Source organism: Haliaeetus leucocephalus, unplaced genomic scaffold (assembly GCF_000737465.1).
Source record: "Haliaeetus leucocephalus isolate CR32 unplaced genomic scaffold, Haliaeetus_leucocephalus-4.0 Scaffold495, whole genome shotgun sequence".
Taxonomy (NCBI): Eukaryota; Metazoa; Chordata; class Aves; order Accipitriformes; family Accipitridae; genus Haliaeetus; species Haliaeetus leucocephalus.
Window position 1 is genome coordinate 1,459,458 of NW_010972931.1, and position 26,128 is coordinate 1,485,585.

At 39.8% G+C, this 26,128-nt stretch overlaps 1 protein-coding gene across 3 annotated transcripts in view; it reads left to right on the plus strand.

Annotated features, from left to right (window-relative positions):
* The window catches only part of ARHGEF7 (Rho guanine nucleotide exchange factor (GEF) 7), a 125,634-nt gene that overhangs the window by 41,976 nt on the left and 57,530 nt on the right, over window positions 1–26,128 (plus strand). For all 3 annotated transcript variants that reach the window (XM_010575628.1, XM_010575630.1, XM_010575631.1), the window contains 4 exons: window positions 8,377–8,461; window positions 12,727–12,857; window positions 15,354–15,555; window positions 24,781–24,869. In XM_010575628.1, the coding sequence (XP_010573930.1) occupies window positions 8,377–8,461; window positions 12,727–12,857; window positions 15,354–15,555; window positions 24,781–24,869 (507 nt within the window). The remainder of the gene's footprint in view (window positions 1–8,376; window positions 8,462–12,726; window positions 12,858–15,353; window positions 15,556–24,780; window positions 24,870–26,128) is intronic.

The window sequence follows — 26,128 nt, forward strand, 5'->3', positions numbered from 1 at the left end:
GTGGTGTCCAAAAGAAATGCTATGAAAGCAGGAGCCTTCTTTTTAGCAAAGGGTTACTGACAAATCACAATTTTTCTGAATATCTATGCTGATAAGCACCGCAGAAGTATATGTGTTTTTTCATTGCAGGGTCAGATGCCACAGTCACTTTCAGGAAGAAAAATACTGTGACGTTCTTGAGACACTTCTTGCTGGTTTCTTGTGAGGCAGTTCTGTCAGTGCAAAGACTTGAGCTTTGACCTCTGGAGCATTGCTAGGGTACACAGCTGGCTTAGTGGAGCACAGAAGATTAAGTAGAACCCATCAGCAAATTTAGGAAATTAATGTAACTTGTAGTTAACTAAGCACCTAGTCTTCGTCCTCCGAATGTATCATTGTTATTCTGTACAGCGGGCCTTCATCTAAGCAGGTGGACATTGTCCTTCAAGCCAAGTAAAGTGTTTGGGTATAGTTTTTTTTACTTGTCATTCAATAGCCTTTGGTTCTTTCATTCTTAGGAATTGCACTATTGGGAGAAGGATAAGGTGGAGTTTTCAGTTCCTATTTTTAGAGAGAAAAGCTAGTTCAGTAGGATATCCTTTGCCTTTCTCTTGTGGTTTTCCCCAGAACATATGACTATTTAACCATGTCCTTGTTTATCAGATGCACTGTCAGTCTGTGATGGCTTGTGCACTTATTAGCCCAAAATTCATTTTTACCATTTTTATCACTGAGCGCTTACTCTGCTTCATAGCAGAGTTGTCTGTATTTGTTTCCAAGTGTGTACTTTGTGGTTTTTTTCTCAGTCCTCTGTGTCTTCTTACTTACACATAGTATTCCCCATGCATTTTGGCTGTGTTGTTTTCCCACAGCTGTGTTTCCTGATTTATTTTAGGAGAGTAGTTCACATAGTTCTTGTCTGTGTATGTCAGAAAGAGAGGTGATTTTTACTGGGCTGAATCTTCCTCGGGGTACGTTTGTGGCCAAGTTTCCCTGTTGAGGTGCCTCTCTTCATTGGCACCCGAAGGTCCTTATGCAATTGCTTTCTTTCAGCTAAGCAAGTAGGTGTACCCTGTTGCGTGGGCAAGTACCGAGGCATCTCAACTTCAGTGTCCTGATCAAATTTTATCATTGAGTAATTTCATTGCAACAACTTTTATTTTTGCCTGTAGTTCCAGGACTGTGAGCTTCCTTAAGCTTTAGTGCTCAATCATGTATTAATACTGTATGCCACTGAAAGTCTCTTTCACTGGCAGCTGAGATTATCACTGTGTGGTATCATCTGTAAGGTTCAAAACCTACAAAGCAATTTGAAAGTGATTTAGGATGAAGGTGTGATAGATGTAGTTCTTGTTTTGCTGTGCAGGTAGAAATTTGGAACAGGCTGATGTTTTCTTACATGCTTACACAAATGTAGGCAGTGCTAACCTTTCTGTTTTTTAAATTACATCTTGGTTTCCTACTACTAGAAGTTTATGGTTAAAAGTGCCAAATTCTATGACTTTCTTACTAAAAAAATCATTTGAGGATACTAACTTGCTGTGTCAGACTCTAAAAACAGACAGATGTGGAAAGCTTCAGAAATTGTACAGTCCATCTCCAAAAAAGAACTTTATGTTTCTTTGTGTAGATTTTTTTTTTGTGCCATTTTTGCTGAGGTTGGTAAAAAATAAGTTATATATGTTTAGTTTTGGCAATGTTTAGATGTTTACTTTGAAGCAGTGGCTTAGGTAAAATGTTATGTAGCATTTTAAATTAATGATCTGCAGAATCATTAATGCTTTGATGCAGTTGGTTTGGGCAAAAAATTCTTGGAGCTGGAAAGGTTTAGTACATCTTCAGGGACTCTAAAACAAGTTGGTTTTTTTGGGTTTTTTTTTTTTTTTAACCTTTGTCCTCTTTGGATTTGTTGTAAATGTATATTTGAATACATGCATATGCACACAGATGTGCACACAGACACTACAAACTTCCATGTACATTTTTATTGCTGGTTTTGCCTGATTTTGTAGATAAGTTAGGCCTTAAAAGTATTACTAGTTGTAGGAATTAAAGCTTTCTAGGTGATGTGGTGGTTTTAGTACAACTAAGTTTTTACTTTTGAGGAACAGGTTTATATGAGCAGTAAAACTTATTCCAGATCTCCTCTTCAGTTTTGTATATTCTTTACCACTGAGTTCTAATTTCTCTTGTGAACTGTTACCAAATCACACAGAAATCCTGCACTGCGGGTCTGTTCTCCCAGTTATTTTCAAACTTTTCCTCTTGTCATACTCTTAATTTTTTGAAACAGAACTTATTCTTTTTTTTTTTTTTTTTAGCTCTCCTTTGTGCTGTGCATTACTACATTTGGGCAACAGTATGCTTCATAGAGATTTCCAGAAGATTTGTAATCACCTCTTCTTCTCCCCCCCCCTTCCCTTCCTCTCTCAGTTGTCATAGTTCCCTGCTTTTCTTATCTCTTCCTTTTACTGCCGCAGCTTTCAGATGATAATGCATGGCTCGAGGAACAGCTGCTGCATAATAGCTGAATGAGACTCAGCACCACTTCCAGCTGACCTAATGTGAGAGTAAATGAAGAAATTTGTGCTTTGCACGTAGGCTTACCTAGAGGATCTTTTGTCCAGCTTGGGAATATTAGGTGTCATCACGGGAAGGGGGACCCTGGTTGGCCTCCACGGCTTCCCCTTGCCAGCTGCTCCAGCGGTCGAAATACACCAGGGGCGGTGGCACAACAAAGCAAGGTGTTGGAGATCCTTAGTGTTCTTCAGGAAGGTCCCCTGTTTCTGACCATGAGTTGCCTTTTTTCCTACCGCTTGTTCATTCATGCTCCGGTGGCCAAAGCCGCCGCAGCCTGTGCACTAGCAGCAGGTGGAGCGACGCGGTGTCCACGGTCGTGCTGTGCTTTGCCAAGCTGCCCTGCTCATTTCCTTTCCTTTCCTCCGGCTGAGCGAGCCAATGCTCGCGTAATCTTTTGCGCTGGGGGCCCGAGGCCACCGCACTGAGCTGGAAAGTGTCCTGCCAGTTTAGTACACACGGCCTAGAGGTTACAGCTTATTTTGGGGCCGGCTGGCGAGGTTAGCAGCGGCAGCCCTATCTGTGCTGCACAGATGTCTGGGCTGCTCGTAAGTCAGCTCCTCAGCTGCTGCAGTTTATGGTGCAGTGCTGTAAAGAAAGCTGTCATCTATTTTTGTCAGACAGATGCTTAAAATGTTGATGTTAACTGGGAATACTGTACCTCTGTATATTCAAGGCACTAATCTAGCAAGGATATATTTATTAAGAAGAACCTTTCTATTTTGTGCTTAACCAGTATAGGAACTTTTCTTACTATGACTGTTACATACAGCCTTACTGATGCTCTGGTGGTTTAAGGATACAAGCAAGTTAAGACTGGTAGAAGACACGCTTGAAGAAAAAGCAAGTGTTTGGAAGCTTGGCTGAACCGCCCCAGATTTTTTTCCTGTCTCCAGCTGTAGACCTTACCGTAACAGGAGAAGTACCTTAATTTAAAAATATTTCTTCTGTAACTGGCTTCTGACTTAACGGGCTAGAAGGGGGGAATAAAATAGTGTAAAGGATATATGAGGCCTTGAAACTGACTGAGCTGAAGAAAAGAATGCTGCTGCAGGCTTACTGTATGCTTTAGTCTGCTCTCACCAGGTATATTCTCAACCTCATTTTCTACCTGACTTTTTCTTTCACTAATTCCTCAATTAATGTTTTTCCAATTTCAGTAGGTACTGATTGCTGCAGGGATATCAAGGACGAGCATTGTTATGTTAGTTTTATTTCCTTATTGCTATTAGATCATAAACACCATTTGAATGGAAGTCTCTGTTCACTGAGGGTTAGTGGTTGAGATGACTTAAAATTACCTGAGTGTATTACCATGGCCATTTTGCATGTGATGGAGTTCAAACAGATGCATGCGGAGGTCAGTCTTGCCTTAAAATGTGAGGATGGATTTGGTAGTTGAACAACCAGCATGTGGATGAAATGGATCTCTAAGGCATTTAGTTTTGTGTTTAAGAAATGTCAGTGATGGAAAAATCAATATGGCTCATGTGAAATGAATTTAAAAACTGGCTTATTAATAGGCTTTAATACAAATGTAGAATGGCCATCCAATGTACACCTTGCTATAGAGGATTTGCTGCCATTGGTACTCAACCATGTTATTTAACATTTCATTAATGACCTGGAAGTAGTCATAAAGTTGTTATTAATAAGTTTGCAGCCAATTGAAATCCTAGGGGCAAAAAATGCAGGCATAGTTATGGAAAGCCAGGCTTGTATATTTGGAATTGGTGGGGGGTGTGGAAAGGGAAGCCAGAATCTGTGGGTCAGGGTAGGCAATCAGCAGGCTTTGGCAGTCAGTGTCCTGTGACCGAAAGGGCCAGCATGTTCTTAAGAATATGTGTAGTGTCACGTAGGATCACGTAAGACCCCTTGTTATTAGGCAGTTTGATCTGGTCTGCTTCTAGAGTATGGTATCTGCCTGGGATATCGATGTGTCAAATGTTGAAATCCAGGAGAGAACAGAAGAATGCGAGAAAGATGTTAAAACCCAGGAAAACAGGCAGATAATAACAGGCATACAGGGATGAGTCTGCTAAGCTTGAAGTTCATTGGTTCCCAGCTAACTATTTATAAATTGCAAAGTGTTTCTAGTGTAAGGCTCCTAATACAGTCCTGGTCTGTCTTTATTTAATAGGTGTGCTTCATGTTAATGCTTATATAAGGCATATCTGCATGTGGTCAGTTCTATGGAATTTAAAAACGAAGGTATGTTATTTAAACAGTTTGTTCAAAAGATTTTGCTTGGCTGGGTCCTCATCCAATGTGACTTATGACTCTTTTAAAGCTGCATCCTGGCTATTGTTTTATCTGTCTTGGTGGAAGATAAGGATTGGATGAACAAGAGGGTAAATGTCATCACAGGAGGAGTGTCTGCAGTTAAAGATATTGTTTGCCTGGAAAGCAAGGGCATATTGGCAATATTTTTCCATAAAGCCTTTTTTAATGTCTATATATGCCTGTTGCATAATGCTTAAAAGACAAATCTCAGTATCTCCAAGGTAATACCTTTCTAAGTGTTTGCATTTTTAGGCTTTAAGAGCTGTAAGCATGTGCAAGTTTGAATTCACGTGCTTCTGACAGGATTTGAAAAGTGGGTTATGCTAGAAGGTAATTTAGCATGCAGACCTTGTTATTTGGTGATAGTTTGCAATATAAAAATAACTTTGCTTGATACTTGGATCTCAAAATTCAGCTTTAATTCTTGCAGAATTGAGGGTGTTGTATGGGGGGGGGTGTTTGTCATCCAGTGACACTGAATAGGGAAGTTACTGAATGACTTTCTCGCATCAAGATATCATACTTTAAAGAGTCAGTTCTCACAGCTGATCTGTCCATAAATACCAGAATGAAGATTGTAGTCCACATGCAGGTCGGACTTCTCTTGAAAACCTGGAGCAGACTGTTTTCTCTGGCAATCCTATGGAAGATCCTCTTAAAGCATTTTGATGCTTTTACTCATGTCAGTTTTCAAATATGTTGTGAAATGAGCAAACCTCCACTAAGATAGAAGGGTGTGAGCATTTGGTGGGTTTTTTTGTTGTGTGGGTTTGTGGGGTTTTTTGTTCTGGTTTAGTTTTTTGAAACAATGTTTTTGTAGTCAAGTAGTTGAGTTCATAACGAATTAGCCTCAAAACTTTAGAGCACCTAAGCTTTTTTCCTCACTTTTTATCTCTCTAGGTTAGTTTATTCGTAAACATTTGTTATGTTAGAAGACAAATCTCTCTGGAGGGTGTCACGTCCCCCTCCCCCTTTATCAGATGCTACTATTGAACATGCCGGCCGTGAGCGTGCGGAGGGTGCCTTCCTGTCAGAATTGCTTTATGCAAAATCGCAAGGAAGCAAATGTTTCTCGTATCCTCCCATTGTGTTGTTTCCTGTGAAGTAGCAGACTGGATGCGTGTCCTGGATACAGGCTTTTTTATGGCACTATACGTGTTGCAATGATCCAATCAAATCGTTCTTGGTATCCCCTATAGTCTCTGCATAGCAGGAAACGAGGCTTCCTCGCATCCTGTTGTTCTCCAGTTAGCCTGACTTTGGAGAGCTCTTGGCTCTATCAGAATCCAGAATGAAGGTGAGCTTAAAATGGATTTAGGATCTTTTTTCTTTTTTTTTTTTTTATTAAAGTTTTTGTAAGTTTAAGCTATAGTTTATAACCTTTGTCTTAAACATTCTTTTTTTTTTAATAGCGCTCTCTCTCACCTGTAGTACCTTTCTGATCCAGTACTGGTGTCCACACAAGCATATGTGTCTCATGTATTTCCTTTTTTTAGGATTGGGACCATAGTTTTGCGATTCGGTTTGTACTTTTAGTTTGCTTGTTTAAAAACTACCACAACATGCATGTAGCTAGCAATGAAAATTTTACACTCCTGATGCTTTCTTGTTCCATAACAGCTTGAATTTTTTTCCCCAATTTGAGCAGTGGTTAGGCTGATCTCCAGTCTGGTTTTGCGTTTAAGGCAGATTTTATATATTCTGCTGCCACCTTATTGGTGTTGTTTCTCATCTCTATTTATAATAAATTATGCTATTAGTAAAACTTAACATATCTTTATTCTTTTTGTAAAATCGGATTATTTCTTATTTGCATAATGCCTTTTTTGTGTATATAGTCTTTAAATACTTCCTCATCTTTCAGGAAAAACCCTACAAAATTCACATCTAGGCAATTTCCTGGTCCCTCTCCTTACTCCTTACAGTTTCAAATAAATAAGAGTGGTCTTTAAATTATCTGTAGCCCAGTGAAACTCGATGAAATACTTACCTCACTTATTTTATGTGAGTGGTAACTGCTTGGCGTATATTAGTGTTTGCCTCTGCTTGATTCTGCATCTGCTTTGTGGCATTGCTCTTCTGAGCTGTATACACACTACCTGAGCTTGAGAGATGTCGGCACCTGAACAGCCGAGGTAGAACTGCTGCTTGCTGGGACCAGAGATGATCCTCAGTCTGAGGGGCAAAAATGTGCATGTTAAGATATGCAAGTACCTTAAATACTGTAAACGCTTTGGGAGATTTTTTTCCTTCCTGAATAATACTGTCATTAAATGTTTTCTAAATGTGCTCTACCTTTGTCAGTATATCACATAACCAGTCACAACTGATCTGGCAGCCCCTTCTGTGGTTACTTTAGATAGCTTTCATGAAAATTTTCACTTCTTTTGGGTTCAGCTAGCCTTCCTTTGTCCCTTTCTCTCTTCTCCCCTGGGAATATGGGTTTTTCCTCTCCTGCCTCTGAAGGCTGCTTTCTGAGGTCCAGATAGTGCCTGTGGGATGGGTCTGTTATCAGGAAAATAAACAGGTTTTTGTTGACTTTTTAGATGAAAACTGCTACGCTGTGGGAAACTAAATCTCTTTCTGTTTCTTAAATCAGTTGGAACAACTGTGATAGCTGTCTTTTTATTGTCCTCTTTTTAGTCTTGTACAAGGGAGTACTGTGACTGCTTTCGACCTATGCAGAATCTATTGTGAGAGCTATTTTCATGAGACTTTGGATGAGTGTTTCCATTACCTCAGGCAAATATTATTGGTCGGTCTCTCTCTTTTTTTTTTTTTTTTTAATCTCCTCTTTCCCCCCTGAAAATCCAGATGTTTAATATCATCACCCAGTGCTTGAAAGTTACTGGAGTGTTTTCTACAAGATAGTTTGAGGTTTGGATCTCTTTCCCACAGTTAAAAAATAAAAATAAAATAACCCTCAGCTTTCATCCCTCCCCTTCCCAAACCTCATTTTCCATCTAACCTATCCAGCAACTTCACTCTTTGTAAAATTTATTGATTTTCAGGAGTGCTGCTTTCCTCTGTGTCTTGTAGAATAAAGAGATAGCATGTACGTTGTTGTTGTGCTTTTTAAAGTACTTGTAGTAATTTTAAAAGTACTTTATAAATAGTAAGGTACAGTGCCTGTGAGCTGCTACAGAAAAAGAAGAGTATGCCAAGAGTAATGGTACCCAGTAACTTCTTTGGCCAAAATGTCTGAGGAAAGCTTCTCTCTTCTGATAATTATGTTTTATTCAACTTCCCTGTAATTTAAATGACACTTGGTATTTTTAGCTTATGTTCTTCAGTTTTTCCCAAATGCAGCTGTTTCTATATTCTCTTTCTATTTAAAAATGAATTGATTTTTTTTTAATTAAAAAAAAAAGGGGGGAGTGGGGGAACCCCCAGAGTTTTACTGGTCTATAGCAGCCACTGAAAGACTGATACCTTTATTAGGCAATAGATTCTACAGTCATGGTTTGCACGGTAGCATAGAAATGCTTAGTTTAAAGGCTTGTTTCTATGACTTACTGCTTGTTGTTTTGTTTTCAGACTTTTGATGCAAATGACCTGTATCAGGGACAGAATTTCAGCAAAGTTCTCAGCTCTCTCGTGGCTTTAAATAAGGTGACTGCAGGTGAGTAGACTCTGCTCTGTCTTGGTACTTGCTTACAATTACCTTCAACTCGCATCAGTGTATATTTATACCTGTTCCTATGCGCATGATAAAATGAAGATGCACAGTGTTTTAGAAGAGTTTTTGTGGCAGTTCATGTTGTTAAGACTTTGGCAGTGGCCTCTCTGGGTTCTCTAGTCTCCTCTTCTGTAGAAGAAAGCTTTGCAGTGGAGCTAAAACTGAGCCTTTTAGCTGGCAAGAATTCTTAGAAAAGGGCCTGGGGTTTTTTGGTTGTTTTTTTGGTGTTGATCCCCCCCCCCCCCGTTTGAAATACTAAAGTTGACTTTTGCTTCACTCTGTCATTCCCATGTTTGAACAATTTTGTCAAGGTTTTTTGTCGTTCCCTCCCCACTCTCCATTCCCCAGCACCATCCTTTCTTGACAATAACAAAAGGATAGCCAACGCCTTCGATACCTGAAGCCGCGCGTGTTTCATTTAGGTAGCAGCTAGAAGTCTCAAACCACCCACCTCAAGTTCTTTGGTGGGAGGGAGAGAACTGTAGAAATAGCACACAGGTGATAGGTGTCCGTGCTTCATTGTAGGGTGAGACTGTGCTAAACGATGCCAACTGGACCCAAGGACAATGAAAAAATGTTAACATTGGTGGCCCTTTTTGGCTTCTTTCTGCTCCAGGCTGGGGCTTTACACTGTCAGCAGCAAGTTCCAGTGATGGCCATCAGGTTAGAGTCTGGTGAGAGAAAGAACATATTTAAAAATGAGCCATACTTGTCAGTTTTTATATGAGGAGGAAAAGGAAGCTGATAGAAAAGTCAGTGGTGGATCAGTGTTCTTTCGTTTAATAGGAATATGGTAAGTATCTTGTCACTTCTATAACACTCCTCTGGTCCATTACAACAGAGGATTTTTTTCTTGTAGCTTTTTTTTTCTTGTATCAGAAAACACCCCATAGGAGTGAGTTTTACAACCAAATTCTTAGTTCTAATGAATGGGCATGGAGTTATACCATTGACTTCTTTGAAGCTACTTAGACCAGTTGAAGATATTGCTTTTCATCTTAACTGCAAGTGCAAATGTAGACCATTTCAGTACATCTTTAAAGCTGCTGTACACAGACCATAGCTGTATTGAAAGGGGAGAAAAAGTGCGGCTGTTTGGTCCAGACATCGATAGATTAATACCCACATAAAAAAGCCACAATTGCAGCTGGCTTAGAAAGGACCCAGGCTGATCCCTTTCTTTGGGGGGTGGTAGTGGTATGGAAACCAAAAATCAAACCCACGTGCAAACTGTGGTGTTGCCTCATTCCTAAGAGCAAGCAGAGCTGCATAAGTCTTCCTGACCAACTGTTCTTCCAATGTTCTTGAATTGGGTGACTGTGTAGAAGGCGTTGTAGATTCTATCTCCCTACTCTAGTATTGGAAGATGGCTTTCAGATCCCCATCTGGGTCTGCAAGAATTTCAGGTATGCACAGGTTCTTCCAAGATGGGCTTTTCTGCAATGGAAGGAGTGTGAGTAATGAGCATGAAGACTGATGAAAGGCTGCTATGGATATATGCTCCATTAAATTCTTAATTTCAGGAGGGGTGGGATCAAGTTGCTGTTTGTAGACAGATGAGGGGAGAAGAACTGGTATAGGGAAGTTGAGGTAGTGGTAGAGAAGAAGAAAGGGTGTTACAAACCCTGGAAATCTTTCGATGGATGGAAAAGTGAAGCTTCAGAGAAAATTACCAAATTAATATTTGTCAAATGTGCATTCTGTTGCCACTCAAGATTCTTGAGTTTTTAGCAGCAGGGTTGAATTTTTCCTGACAATAATCTCGTTGAGAAATTCATGGAACGTGTTTATTTGGTATTGTAATGGAAACTTTAATGGATACATGGTGTCTGCAAGTCTTTTAAATATATCAAAAGTTCAGATTGATTTAAAAGTATTCACATATTCTTGGTAAAAATACTTGCAATTTGCATGTGGTTTGTTTGTAATAATTTTCCTTCTTTTCAGCTCAAACACATGCAGTTTCTAATTCAAGCCTCAAAAGGTGCTCTTGTGTTGGTGTATTAGCTCTGCTGTTGTGCGATAGAAAATTTCAGGAATCAGGCCACACTTAAACAAATTCTAGGTAGTGTGTTTTAGGGTTGCCCAGTGGCTGGAACACAGTGCCGTAAGTCAACCTGATCCTGTTTTCCTGGGTGAACTGTGTCAAGGTATAATGCTGGATTTGGTGGCGTGTCTGTTCTTCTACTTGACTCCAGTTAGGAAACATAGCAAACCGGATATGGAGATGTTTCATGTTAATTTTAATCCTTAAGTTCTATTAGTTACTGATGGTTATGGCAACTTCAAAGTTTTGGGGAGCATTAGAGTTAGCCATAAAGTTATGATTTACAAATGAGGCCCATGATATAGTACCATTTCTCACCTAGCAGTCTGTGAAAACAAAGACTCATGTCCTTTCTCTAATGGACTATAATCATCAGTGTTTATATTAATACAGTGGCCTTTAAATGTGTTTAGGAAAGCAGTTTCACAAAGGTGACATCTTTTATGACTTCAATGTGCAATGATACTGTCCATACAAAATATGCAACTTAGTGCAATATTAGAACTATTCATATTGTTTGACTAGGGAGTGTCTATTTATAGGTTGGGGTTTTTTCTGAAGGATAATGATTTTCGAAGGATAACAATGACTCACTTAAAAAGAGGCACCTGAGGAGGGTGTTGTCTGCTCAGTCACTGCGGACTTGGAGCATCCTTTGTCAACACTTTTGTGCTTGTTGTCAATCTCAAACCCTTTCCCTTCTCCTGCATCTCGACTGCTGTTGGATGCTGAATTTGAAAGGCTTTCCAGTTATGATGAATTGAGTTGTCCATTCAGATTTGACGTGGAACGGCAGATACACCTTGTTCACCAGTCTCCTCATGGAACTGAGCCTGTATGTGTCATTTCCCTTGGACAAAAAATAACTTGGATTTGCATAGTCATGGTCTGCATTAGTCTCGAAGTAATGAATAGGAGACGGTAGTTGTGTGCATGTACATCTGATACGGAGGTCAAGGGTTGGAAGCAAAGCAAACTACTAGGAAAGAGAGTAACAGAGGCATAAAACCCAGGAGAGCAGCTGGGAGGCTTGCGTAGTCTAGTGAAAAGACCAAAGTTTGGGACACAAAATACCGCACTGCTTTCAGGGCTCCTTGAAGCTCAAATGCTCACCGAATGATTTCCTTGTACGTGGGAAGACACGAGGAAAAGGGAATGAGTCGCTGTACTCGTGCGAAGGAGCAACGTTTGCCTGCTGTAACGTGTCCCCTGCGCGAGGGCCCTGGGAGCGTGCCCCTCCTGGGGGTCCGGCTGCGAGGACTGGGGCGCTGGCGCGGCCAGGAGCAACCCCGTCCCGCTGCAACGCTGCGGGGAGGCTGCGGCCGGCGCTGACCCCGGCCCTTGGGAGCCGCTTTCGGTGCAGTCGGGCCCCTGCCTGGCCGTGGCCTGCTAATCCCCGTGAGGACACCCCGCGTCCCGTCCGCAGGGAGGTGTCCAGTGTCCGGGACTGGGGCGGTGGGATGAGCCCTGCCCTGCCGCTCCCCTGATGCTCCCTAGCCCACAGGGACCCCAGCGGCACCCCGACGGCCGCCCTTGGGATGAAGAGCTCAAAGGGGTGTGCTTCTCGGAGTAGAGACATATGAAAGAGGGGAGAGGTTTTGGGAGAGTGGTGGGTTTTTTCTGAACAAGCAGCTTTCTTCCTTTCTACTCCTCCTATCCCTCCCCCTCCCTCCAAAGAAGAAGAAATAGCTTAGCTGGCAAAAAAGGGATGAGACAAAGGAACGCAGGAAAAAAGACAGTGGAAGGAATGTTTTAATTGAGAAGGAGATGGCGGAGGGAAGAGCTAAGAAACAGATGTGGCTGGCTTTACTTCAAGCAAGTTCTATGCATTTGAAATTCTTGGCCACTAGCTAGAATGATGCTGGTTAATTACCTTTAAATAGACTGGTAGCGAGTAGGAATGGAGAAATACTACCCTAACCCTCCTCTTCCTAAACAGCTCAAACTGTTTTCCTGTCTGTGTGGAGAAGAAACTGCCAGTATCTCAGGATTTCAGATTATTTATTGCTATAATTTTTTTTTTTTTAATGTTTAATTATTGAGCAACTGCAGATACATCGAATCTGCTTTAAGCATGTGAGTTTTACAGAGGTAAGCAGAAGTTATATGCAGATTTCTCAAATTCTAATATATACTTTTTTTTTTCCCCCCCTTCCTATAGACATAGGGCTGGGCAGTGACTCTGTATGCGCACGTCCCTCATCTCATCGGATAAAATCTTTTGATTCTCTGGGATCCCAGTCTTTACACAGTAGGACTTCAAAACTCTTTCAGGGACAGTATCGGAGTTTGGTAAGTTCTAGAAGAAATGAAACATGCTGTGGTGTGATTTTTATGTTTTTTTATGTTTTTTTTTCTTTCGACGAGATTTATAAGTAAACAATAGTGTAGCAAAGTAACTGCTCTTTTTCACCTCTGTATTTGAAGCCTGTGACATTCTATTTTTGCAGCTTATCTTACGATGCTTCAAAATACATGCAGCTTTCTGTGAACTTCTAAGTATTTTTTTCCTCACTTACCACTCCATGTTGTCTGCATACACAGTATGTTCCTGGATTTATTTAATTCTATTAGGTATAAGGACTTGCTTTTCCAAAGGCAAAAATCTCATTTTCTCCATGTCTTGAGTTTAGGGACAATGATTGAAAGATACTCAAACCTCAGCAAAGGTGGTACTTTTAATGTTAGCAGTATTGGTAGTTATTCCTGTTTTCTGTTATGTTTCAAGGTGAATCCTTCAACTAGCCTTCAGGTAACTGAGTGGTATGGGCAGTTATTTTACAGTACAACCCAAATCAGGATGGAGTACTGTATTGAAACTAACCGTGAAGAAAGGTGCTTTTAGTGACTAAAAGGTTTGCAAGGAGGGTTCAGATCCCTACTGTAAACTGCTTTTTCCATGCTTGAAGGAGGCTGTTTTGAACTATGTGATGATTGCTATGTGAAACTTGAAACAGTGCTCTGCTTAAGCTTTCTTAGGTGTGGTTTGATGTGTTTTCTCTGGTAGCAGAGCCTGTGCAAGTTCTTGCCCTAGGCCACTAGTTCCAGCTCCCACTCTGCTGTTCTCAACCCACTCAGTTTTGCTGATGCAACTGTTTGTGGGACTAGCTGCTAGCTGGATCACTGAAGTAATCAGAGTTTTAAGTATTTCTCACTTTGGTGATCTGAGCAGCTCTGCAGAAAGCTGCAAAGGGGCAGAGAAGTACAAGAAGCAGAGAAAGAGAGCTAGTGGCCAAACCTGGGAAGCTTTTAGTTTAGTTTTACTGCTGTAGATGATCAGTTTGGAACTGTTCTCACTGTTCTCACCAAATTTGTACTTGGTTTCCTCTACTCGAGAGCCATCCTGGCAGAGTAAAGGGACTGTAGTTGATGTCAGTGTGCAATGTTGCTGTTTATTTTGTGGCTTTTTACCATTTAGTAAGGCAAAACTTTTTCTCTTGTTGAGCAGTCATAGAAGATGAAAGCACATGATGTACAAGCAGAGGACTAAGGCAGAGGCACTTGTTGGAAAATAGGCCGATCTAATTGTCGAACAGCGTGACTTACAGTATCTTGGGGCTTTCTGCACGTTTTCAAAGTTGCATTTGCCCTCATTTTCCTAGAGTTTCTCAGCCACTAAAAGTCTGATTATTAAATTCACAATAACATGATTGCTGTGGATACGAATTAAGCTGGTGTGTTACAGGATCCTAGTGACATTATGCAGTACATCTTTTAATCATCTCAACTATATAGACAACATGTAGGTGAAATTCTGCTATCTGGATAGTTGACTAGGATTGCTTACACAGTCATTTCCTTACTAAGTTACTTTTAGTTATACAGGTATTGATCTGTACTTATGATAGAGACAGACATGATTTATAGTCCTCTCAGTTCCAGTGCAATGGATTGTATTTGGATTATTTAAAGCTGTCCAAGCATTTAGCTTTTTTTAGCATAAAAGTTTGTCCTAACACTCATGAGTATCTGCATCATTCAAGCATTTCAAAACTGACATCCAAGAACAAAATGCTGTATTTGAACATCATTAATTTGAAAGACTTCTTAGAAGTAGCTGCTAACATTTAGGTGTTATGATAGAGCAATAATCTGCCGTCACATCTGTGTGATATACATATATATATGGGCAGCTGCAAGTTTGACATGCTGCAGACTTGCAGCTTTGCTAATCTTGAGGCAAATGATTTGTGAGTACTTATTCAAGGTAAATTGCATAACTGTTTTGTAGGTTTTGTGGAAGAACATTGTATTTCTCCATTGGCAGGTCATGGAAACTTGCACATTCAGGTGTGGAACCTTCCAACCTGACCTGTTATGGGGTGGTGGTGGTGGGGAAGCTGCGAACTCTATTTATATCCAGAATTACGTTAAACCCAACTCAGTTTTGCCCTCCTCCCAGCCCGGAAAGTTTTAGAAAAGAACCTCCCTAATGTAAAGCTGTTGTTTCTTTGTAGTTGCCAAAGGCAGTTTCAATTTATACTATATATAGAAGATAGAATTTGATTTTTTGAGGAAATAAGAATTACTTTTATTTTAGCTCTGTTACCACCTTCTGATTTGAATAAGACGATATACTCCCTGGACTGATACAAATCCATAGATTATAAGTGTCAGAAATACTGGAAATGGCAAATCCTACCTTACAAACGCTTAGAGTAAAAACGTGTGGGGAGTGTTGTGTGTGGAGAGGCCATTCCCATTTTATGGATACTTCTGTTTTGTTCATGGAATAATTGTTTAAATCTCTAACATGATCTTTTTGTTGTTTGTATTCTCACTTACTAGGACATGACAGATAACAGCAACCATCAGTTGGTGGTGAGAGCAAAATTTAATTTTCAACAGACAAATGAAGATGAACTTTCTTTTTCAAAAGGAGATATTATTCATGTTACAAGAGTGGAAGAAGGAGGCTGGTGGGAAGGAACTCTAAATGGCAAAACAGGGTGGTTTCCAAGTAACTACGTACGAGAAATAAAATCAAATGGTGAGTTTTGAAGGAGAGCATATTTGCACAAATTCTTGCTTTGGGTAGAGGTTGATAGTTGGTTGATTCATTAAAAATTGTAATGCTTTTTGTTTGACTGTATTTACTGAACTTCATTCACAGCAATCATTAATGCTCAGGAACTCATACTCCCCCACCCTGGTTCTCTATACAGAGTGCTCTAGCACTTTTGAATTAACAGTAAGCGTGCAGAAAAATCCCCCATTCTGTTTTCTTGTCTGTCTGTCTCTCTGTCACAGTTAGGCAGCTCTGAATTCCTGGAATGCTGGATTTTGGCTCTGATGCTGACATACTTTGAGTTGGTGCTTTGGGTTTAAATAGTGAGAGATTTCCTGCAAATCTCTTTTAAAAACAACAAAACTAAAAACCAAACCAAACCAAATCCCCCCAAACCAACCAAAAACTACACAAAAAAAAAAATCTCTAAACATGTCCCATTACTTAGAAACAAAGAACCGCAGGAAAAATCACCAATTCTACTGAAATCTATTAAAAGTTAGAGACAGTTTTTGAAAGGTAATGTGTTTGTGATTTTTATTATTTCTTCATGTGCCTTCAACTTTTCTTTATAGAAGCTTTACTCTTCCACTGAAGTTTTATTTTGAACTTCATACAGTGAACATGCCTTCTGTAAATGTCATCTTCATGACTGAATATCAGAACTAACACTGCTTTGTAATCCACTAGGACCTTGACATGGGTGACATCATCTCCCCCCCCCCCCCCTTTTTGGGTCTCTTTCCAGTCTATACTTACTTTCAGAGATCAGGGATAAACCTGGTAGGATAAAACTACCCAGGGACTCTCTGAGAGGCTTTAGAACTCTTTCCCTTGTTACAGCTCCAATGAAAACACACATCTTTGGGCCATTCTAAAATAATTGAAATCATTGGCATGACCTTTTTTTTTTTTTTTTTTTTTTAGGCAGCCATAAAAATGTGTTACTGCAAAGGGAAGTTGTGAGGGTAAAACTCAATTTTTAAACTTAGTCTTTCTCCTCCAGTTGCATCCTCTTATTTTCTTCCTTGATTGGCTATCTACAGTCTGGTTTTGCGGAATGCTAAGAGTCTTAGATCTGTAACTTAGTTGTCATTTTTAACTAGATCCCCTTAGGCATAGTCACGATGTGAGACTTAGCTTTAATGTTCTTCAGAGATCTCTCAGATGTGGCTTATCCCGAAAAACAATTCCTGAAGCCTGTTTTCTTCTTGTTTGTAGTGTTGTAGCAGTCTCTTTCAGCCATGATGACTCCCTTGTCCCATTGTTATTCATTTAAAACATTTCTGCAGAGGTCTTTTTTGGATTTCATCAGTTTTGATATCTTCTGACTCCTGAGACTGGAACCTGGGTCAGCAGTTACGCTCTAGAATGGAAGTAGCTTTTAACAGTCAACATATGAGAACCAAAAGTTGCCAGCAACTGAAATTAGGGTTGTTCTTGTTTTTTTAAGAATACTTCACTTGGGTAAAGTAACTCTCCTAAACAGGAAAGCCAACAAGCTGTGGGGCTGAGGTTAGTACCAAGTGCAGTTTGATTCTTGCCAGTTCTTGCAACCCTGTCCAATTCCTGGGGGGGCTGATAGGAACTGCATCCAGTCCCTGGTTTAACTTTCACTTCTCACCATCAGAAAAGTTTTCTGCTAAACTATTCTTTTCCCTCTGCTGTATAGGCATGTTCCCTGTGCTACAAGGGCTTGCTCCTTCTGGCTTCTGCGAGACTTCATGCGTTCTTGGAGTGCGCTCTCATACGCAATCTTGCTTCTATGGAAGGGAATATGTGCCCGTGCTTTTCTTTCTCAGGAAGTTGACTTCATTGCTTTGTTTTCTGTGCATTTACTAACGATTGCAAAGTTAAAATGACTGATCTGTAGCTCTCTAGCTTTGTCTAGTCTCCTCCCCTTTAAAGACAATTACTATCTTTGGCCTTTTCCAGTACTTTATGGAACTTCACTTGTCCTCTGCGGTTTCAAACATGGATGTAGCTAGTTCTCTTACTGCCAAATCAGCACAGCAGGTACTGTTTAATTTATCAAAGTACTAGTTTTAACCCGGTTTTATGCCTTTGTAGGTATGTGTTTGAATTGTCTGAAGCTGACCTTTTTATAATGAGGATGGGGGGGATGGTAGAAGGAAGCATGACATACTAAGAGCTTCTTGATGCTGGTTAATAACTCTTCTTCTCTACTGAGTTGCAAATCAGCTTTCCCCCTTGATGTATATATGCTATGGAATGTTTTGTTGCTACTGCCCCTATGTCCATGTTTTATTTCAACTGGTGACCTGACTTCTGGCTACTTTTGCTTCTTTTTGTGTGTTTGAGGTCACTGTAGTATTTGTGATATTTGATTATGTCAATTTGCATCTACTTTTCCTGTTCTTCCTTTGAGACACTCCGAATTTTTAAAGGACTTGTGATTCTTGTGAGCCATTTCCCCTTACGTTGTCACTAGTGGGAATCCTTTTTTTACCCGTATTTTTAAGTTTACTGAATTTTTCTTACTTGAAGTTCATTGTTCTCATTTTGCTGCTTCCCCCCCCCCCTCCCTTCCCCTCTTCTTGGTTGTTTCAATGAAATTTCTATTATCAACTGATTTCTGCTTTGTGGTGTTCTTGAAGGTGCTAAAGAGAGGACTTTTCTGTAATTCTCCTCCCTTCTGTATCAGAGTGTGTTGCCACTGTGTCCCGAGGCTGGACTTCCTTTGTTCTGCTGTCCTTGTTGAAACAAGAATGTAGTGCTGTTTACCACAAAGCTCTGAAGTTACATGAATGGCTCTGTTGGGTGTTCATGAGAAGTTTCATCTAGGTTGTATGTATGGTTGACAGTCTCTATTGCACTCCCGTGCCCCTGCTCTTTTTTGCTAGTCTTCATTAGACTAGTTGATGTTTCTTGAGTTGATAGTCTTTTACTGTCCATTTTGCTTGACTTCCTGGCAACTATATATACCTCACTTGAAGATTTTCCTCATTCAGAAATATTTTAAGTGCCTTCATGCTTTAAGCATGAGGATGAAACACAGAAGTGCTTTTTTTCCCCGATGTATTTTAAAATGAGTTAGTAGAACTTGCTGTCTTGCAAGCTCAAATTCAAAATGTGTTTTCTGTCAGCATTACAACAAATTGATTTTAAAAGTTCAGGATAGGATTGTTGAAATACTTGCTCTTGATTAAGGTCTCTTTATGAAAAAAATGTTCATCCTGGACATCTAATCAGTTTTCAAAATATTCTGTAAAATGTTCTGGCATCAATAGTATGACTCCACCCTTCTTTCTTCTCTCAAATCTGGCTGAAAACATTGCAACTACTTAGAAATTCTGTACAGGCAACACTGTTCGTTATAATTTTTGATGGTACATTATTTGGAGAGCTCCTGGGAAATAGTGGGTTTGATTAAATAAATCCCTTCAGTCTGCTGGAACCTGACTTTGGCAAACTGGGTAACAGAAGAAAGGAAAGAAGTTCTTTATGCATGTGTGTTTTTGTTTTAATTCCCACAAAATTCCTAGGCATTAGAAGTTTAGATAAATGGATTTTTGTTCTAAATTAAAATCCTCTAATGTCAGATAACTGTACATTTGTAGTCTTAGCTTGTACGGTTGCTCCGAAGTTAGATATTCAAGGAAAGGAAGGAAGAGCTGCTTAGTGATGGGAACTGCCTTTACCCACATGGCTTTCTTAAAGATTTTAGGAGAAAAGTAAACTACGTTACATATATTCATATCACATAACATGCTTTGCTTGTATCTTAGAGTAACTAAAACATCACAAAGCTGTGCCCATGTTTACTACGTTGTAACTTGTTTGTGTAGCTGTGCCAGAATGATTAGTGTTAGCACAGAATGCTAATACATGAATGAGGCAAGCTGTGAATGGTTGTAGGACAGACACTGGGATTATTGAGCAAACCACAGCATTTAGTTTTCTTAGGTTGGACAATGACTGTTTTTCGGGAAATAAATTTGGTTGAGATGGAAAATGGTTTCTATTTTGCTTTTGAGTCTGTGTTTATTCTTTCCTCCCCCACCCCCCTGACCCAAGGGGAAAAGGAGGATTTGTTTGAAATTGTGGTACTTATGATCAAAGCTATAAATAGAATTTAAAAATGAAGTAGTAGTTTCTTTTCAGGTATGCGCCTACACTGTAAGGATCAAAAAGATGGTCCATTTCTCTCTCCTTCCCTCCCTGTGCACATGTTTTCATTTCCCTTTTTAGACCCTGTAACATCTTGCCTTTTTTTAATGTTCTTTGATCACTAGTCAGGAAGTACTTTGAAATGAGAGGACTTTATTTTTATCCTGCTGTACTGTTACACATGACAGAGGGTAAAAGATTTATACTGTGTAAGCTTGTTAGATATTTGACAGTGTGGCCTTACTGAGGTTTGGGTTTGTTTTTTTTTTTCTTACATAAAACGGAGCAGGGAGGGGTGAAGGTGTAGGTGGAGTCTTGTCTCTAACACTGCTGCTTCTGTCTCGCACAGTAGAGAGATCTGAAGACAGTTTTGTGAGTTCTCTTGTAGTGAAAAGAATAGCGGTTAGCTGGAATGGGAAGCGCTCGCTTAGCTACTGTAAGATGTTGATCGGATTTTTTTTAAAAATCACATGGTTATTTGCTGGGTTTTATCAAAGTATAATCCATTTAAATGGCATGAGATTAGCAGAAGGGAATATAGCTTTAAAACATTACATTTGATAGGTCACAAACTTTTTTCTAATTCTTCACAGAAATTAATGTGTCATTACTGTCCTAGCCTCTCTTCTGTTGCTTTCTTGACAGTTAGGTTAGTATCAGGTCCAGTGCAAATTACAGTGTTAGTGGTTCTCCTGGTTGGATGTCAAAAAAAAAAAAAAAAAAAAATCAGTGTGGGAAAAGCCCAGAGTATAGTGAAAGAGTAGAGTATCTGTTGTTCCTATCCTGTGGTGCATGGGGGAAGGACACTTTTACCTTTGCAAAAAAAAAAAAAAGAAGAAAAGGAAAAAAGAAAAAAAAGAAAAGCCCATCAAGAATGCTAGTTTTCCTCTCCCCAACCACATACGCTTGGAGGAGTATTTTGTTCTCTTGTCAAGTGTTATTCTACAGGCATAAATAGAATAGAGGTTGGGGCCAGTGAATACTAGTAGGGAAGAGGCGTTGGTAGTGTCCACACTGCAGGGTGGAGCGTGTTGCAGCGATGCCTGAGCCAGCTTGGGAACTGGGAACGAATTTAGGTCTGCCCTCGTGGTGTTGGACTTGAACTGATTAGTCTAGAGAGACAGAGCTTGCTTGTAGCATTTCACTGATGGGGACCACGCAGCTTTTGGTGTCTCAGTTGGCACATCTTTCCTCCCATATTGTAGGATGAAATAGCCCAAATAGGATCTTTGCATCTAGATTACTCACCATAGCCGAGTAATGGCAGAAACACACGGTGATGTTTGTGCAGCAGTAGGGTTGAAATGCTTTAGTAAAGTATGTCCTGAAGGACTGCTTTGTGGAGTAGTGTGAAGTGGACTGTTAAATGAAAATGAGTATGATATAAACTGGAGCCATGGCAGAAGAGAGATAGGAGAGAATATGAGAATCACAAGTAATTTGAAGGCAAGTAAAAGAAATACTTACATGTAAATGAAAATAGAATGAAACAAAACATTGGGAAGGATTGGGTAAATTGTCTTTTTACAGTCACTTAGGTAGATGTTTGTAAAGGATAAGGTAAGTTCATTTTAGAGAGTTCATGGCATCTTATGTACTACTTAGGGAAAGGTTAAAGAAGCAGCCGCTCTAAGTTGTTTTTGTTCTACTGAGAATAATTATTTGCTGGAAGAATAATGTTAAGCCTGTGCCAACCTCACTTTCCACCCAAAGATGATCTGTTAAGTGAATTCTGTCTGGTTTATCACTAGCCACTAGCTACTTCAAAGCATTATCAAGTGTAGCTGAGTGCAGTTGAATGTAATGCTTTAATCAGGAAAGAAACTGATAGTGGTAACTTACCTCTTGGTTTCAGTCATCAGCTAGATAAGGTCTCTTGCAGTACTTGAGCAGATGCGTGTTTGCTTTGGATTTGATTGTATGCTGTGCATGTTTTTGTTGTGTTTTCAATGTTAGTGTAATGGATTCACATTGTGAGTGGGAGAGAAGTACAGAGAAGGGAAGAATCTTCTGTATGGGAAAGCTTGGTGTCTGGCTCAGGTCGCTCCCTTCCAGTGTTTTGAGAAAGAGCTTATATGTTGGAGTGGGCAAGGTGCCAGGGTTTTGGTAATGTTTCAGAAACCTATGGACTTCATAGACCTATAGACCTATAAGACCTGTATGTGTTCCCAGTATGCTGAATGGATGTGACACCTGCTTGAAATGTTTAATGAAGTATGCTGTATGTTTGCAAAAGTAGTCTAATGTTCTGTCATGAAGGACGATAAGTAACGCTTATCTTTGTTTATGCTAAGAAAGTGATTTCCTGCAAGTTCAGGATTTTCTTCTGTGTAATGCATTGTGCAATAAACTCATTGCAATGAGACTCTCCTCCTTATGAAGCAAGGCAGTGCTTGGAGGCAGAATACCAGACGTGATAGACAGCTGGACTGATTCGCTCTGTCTAATTCTGTGTTTCTACAACAGAAATGGCCTTTGCATTTTAAAAGCTGACTGTTGATTACAGCTGTTAAGGCAAAATGATCTAAATGTGTGATTCTTTTTAAATCTGAATTTGATCATGTCTCTCTGATGGATAACTGAATCAACTGAACAGTTGGTGATACAAATGACTCCATATATTTCAGCAAAAAATCTCCCACTTTCTTCAGCAGTTTAGAAGAAAAAGTTAGGGGAAGAGATGTATTTTTACACACTTTAAGATAACAAAGTAGCTGGAAGAAGAGCCAGATTTCTATGACCAGCCAACTTTCTCCAGATTAACAAGGGTCAGACTTCTGTATTATGATAAAATTCAGTGACAAGCATTTACCTTTTTCCTTAAATAACTCTGGTTTCTCCTTTCATGCTTTTTTGGCACATGATTAAAAAACCTTTAGGTCTTTAGTAAACCTGAAAGTCACTGTAAATTGTAGGGTAAGTCAGGAGCTTCCACAGAGAATGAAAGCAAATTACCAAGTTTGTGTAAACTACATCATTTTCATCACTCAGTACAAAGAAACAAATTGTAATTGTCTCGTAAATGTGTAGCATTATATATGAATATATAAATGAGTAGCTGTACGTATGACATGGCTTTAGGTGCTTCTTTCACACTGAGTGTTTGATGACAAATCTGCTTGGGTTTATGGTTTTGTTCTAAGGGGATGGGAGGAGTCCTGTCACTTGGAATTACTTGGCTGTACAGCAAAGCACGTACATACTGCAGGGCTGGCGGCTGAGAGCATCGCAGTTCCCAGCTGAAGAACTGCTCGGGCTAACGGGTTTTGTGCTGTCTGTCGGCTTATAGCTGACTTGGGGCGGGGGGTGGGGGGATATTAACCAAAAGGATTTTTACTGTTATCTCTGAACATGGTAAGGAGAAATGCTTTTGCCCATGTTTGGCAGTTTTAAGACCGTATTTTATTTTTAGAGTAGCTTCTTTGAGGGGAGTTGCAGTGCAATACAGAGAAAATCCCCTTAAAGATAATACCACTTGTGTGCTCTTGGGGCTTGCTCCTTACGGGCTGTTAGCTATAAAGCCTCGGGTCCTGCCAGTCGCTCCTGGCACTGGAGATGAAGGGGTGGCCGGCATCTGTAGTCCGCAACCTCCCTGGGGCTGCAGTGGGCAGCCTGGAGAAGCAGTAGGTTACCCAGGACCCAGTCCAGCACGGGCTGGTACCGCATGGGCTGTTCTGCTTATGGTGGTGTTTCCCTGGTCAGCCGTAGTGTCCGTGGGAATTTCCCATAGCTGGCCCTCACCTTGGCTGGCTGGGCTTCTCCTGGAAAGGCAGGTCTGTATTTGAGACTTGCATAATTTATTCTTAGTGGCCTGAGGTATCAGGTAGACTAGAGTTGAATTATTCATATATCTTTATTAAAATGTGTTTGAAATGGGAGCTTGCTTTTAAAATAAAGGTAAAACTTTCAGTAGGTATGTTTTGATGATACCATGCTCTTTTGGATTGGTTTGGTGGAGGTTTTTTTGTTGGTGTTTTTTTTTTTTTTCTTAAAATATGCCACTTTATTGTTTGGATACAAATTACTTGAATGCTTATTTGAAATTTGCATGTTGGACAAGCCTGCTTATTTAAAAAAACAAACCAAACCACCATTACGTTCCGATAAATACAGTCTCACAAGCTTTTTCAGTTGGTTGTGTATAAAGTCAGGTGTGAGAGATCAAAAAGAGATGCTGTAAATCTTACTTGCTGTTTCTCCAGCATGCAGCATGATGCTTTTCATTGTCTCTCCCCTCATCTTTGTTCCTCTGTGTCTGATTTAGAGGAATGGTAGACGTGGGAGGGGAGGCTTTAGGAGCGTGTTTTCTGTGCCTCTGCAGTCTGGGAGTCAGCACTTGGATAACTCTCGGGACTGTTGTTCTGGTCTTGCAGACTTATGTTGTCCTTGCATGAAGAGCGTGCATTACTGAGGGGTACACTCACTATGGGATTATAGGAAGGATTGCATTTATTGTTGTGATGGACTCTGTTCTCAACTGCATAAGCATTTTTATTTTTTCATTCATTAAAAGTAAAAGATAATTTGTTTTAAAAAGGTGGTTTTCCAGGATAGGCATCTGGTAAGTCACTCCGCTACTTACATAGCGTTTCGATTCTCTGTTTCAACCAGACTGAGTGTAATGTCCCATCTCTGGTACGTTCAGCCTTTGACTGGTGACTTGCTTTTACCAAGTTCAATAAATTGATATTAAAACTTAATACTACTTCTGTTTGAAAGCGTGTGTAGTGTTTAGAAATGCCTGTTGGTTGTTTTGGTTTTTTTAATTGGGGTTTGTGATAATTTTTGTTTTTAAAAAACAATTTTGGAAAAGCTAATTTTATTAACTGACTTTCTGGTTCCAGGGAAAAAAAATGGGAGTTTTTCTACTTGCCTTCATTAAGGCTAGAGTTTTATTCATTGTGAACATGTGAACCGTTTTGATTCTTTACCAATAATTTCAAGCACAAGTATGTATGTTTCTCAGTGAAGCACTATTTTCACTGTACTTATAAATATTTTAAAGCGGTTTGTTTGACCTCTAGTGTTGAGCTATGAAATTGCATGCCATTGACCCCAAAATATCTTACATTACAGAAAAACCCGTCTCCCCCAAATCAGGTACATTGAAGAGTCCACCTAAAGGCTTTGATACGTCTGCAATTAACAAAAGCTATTACAATGTGGTAAGTAATCCTTTTTCCTCCATGTGAGCTGTTACATGCCGTAGAACACCATTTAACTAAATGCTCTTATCTGCACAAAAAAATTTGGCAGTCTTGTCAGAGCCTTAGTGCCAAAACTAGATAGGGGTTTTAGTGAATTCTCATATAAACAAGATCATTACTAGTTTAATAGAATATCACACATACGGATTCTTAAGCATGATGCAAAATTATAGTCTAAAGTAAGTGAATAATAGGCATTTATGTAATAAATTATGCTCGTTTTTATTTGCTTTGCTAGTTGTTAATTTCCCTTTTCTCCCCATCCCCCAAATATGCAGTCTTCCCCTATCTCTATGAATTAATTAAATTCTGCTGTGTTAAAATGATTAAGAATATTTTTGTCTTTTTTGGTGAACAAGAGATTGAACATTTTGAAAGAATTTGCCTCCTTTGTATTTATGCTTATAAATCAACTCGGTTACTAACTTCGGGAACCTCTCCCTTACGATGATTGATGGATTTCACAGCAAAAGCAGTATAGCCAGAGCCAGCGTTTAGCACACCCCCAGGAATTCTTAACCTAGTACTCAGACCTCTTTAGTAGATGCATGTAAGAAACATACCAAACTCTGTCTTTAAATGTGGTGGTGTAACCATTTTGAGAATCCTTTATTTACGATAAAGCATCTTACTGTTTTTGTTAACCACTGCTCCCTGCTGGTCTAAAAGCAAAACACAAGTTTTCTTTCCCTTTTCTTTGAAGCAGCTGTCACTGGTTTTCATTCTATTTGTCGGTTTTTAGCAGGGATCATAAAGCATCATTTTATGCTTTCATCTTTTGCGGTTGTGGCATGAATTGACACCAACCACCTGGAGGAACGGAGCAGTTTTGCGTATAGTCAGTCCCCTAAATAAAAACAATGAAGCAGCTTCCAGCTCCTACCCCTGGCTTGCGTGGTGCCTGTCAGTAGCTGTAATTCCACGGTAAAGGGAGGGCTGCAATTCTTTGGCCATTGTATCCCACACCTCCTAGTCACAGTGGGAAGTACCTGTGCAGGCACACCTTCCTTTAAACAGCAGGAAGTAATGATCTTACTGTGGTACCTCCAGCAACAAAATATCAGATAGTCTTTGGTTTTATTTTTGTTTTTCACTGTATCTCTTTATAGTAATTTTTTTCAAAGCTGCCCTAGTGTGTTCTAGCAAATACGTCTTCTCAACAGTTGTTTGCATGTTAAAACCTGTGTTTTTCAATACAAGTAAACTGAAGTGAATGC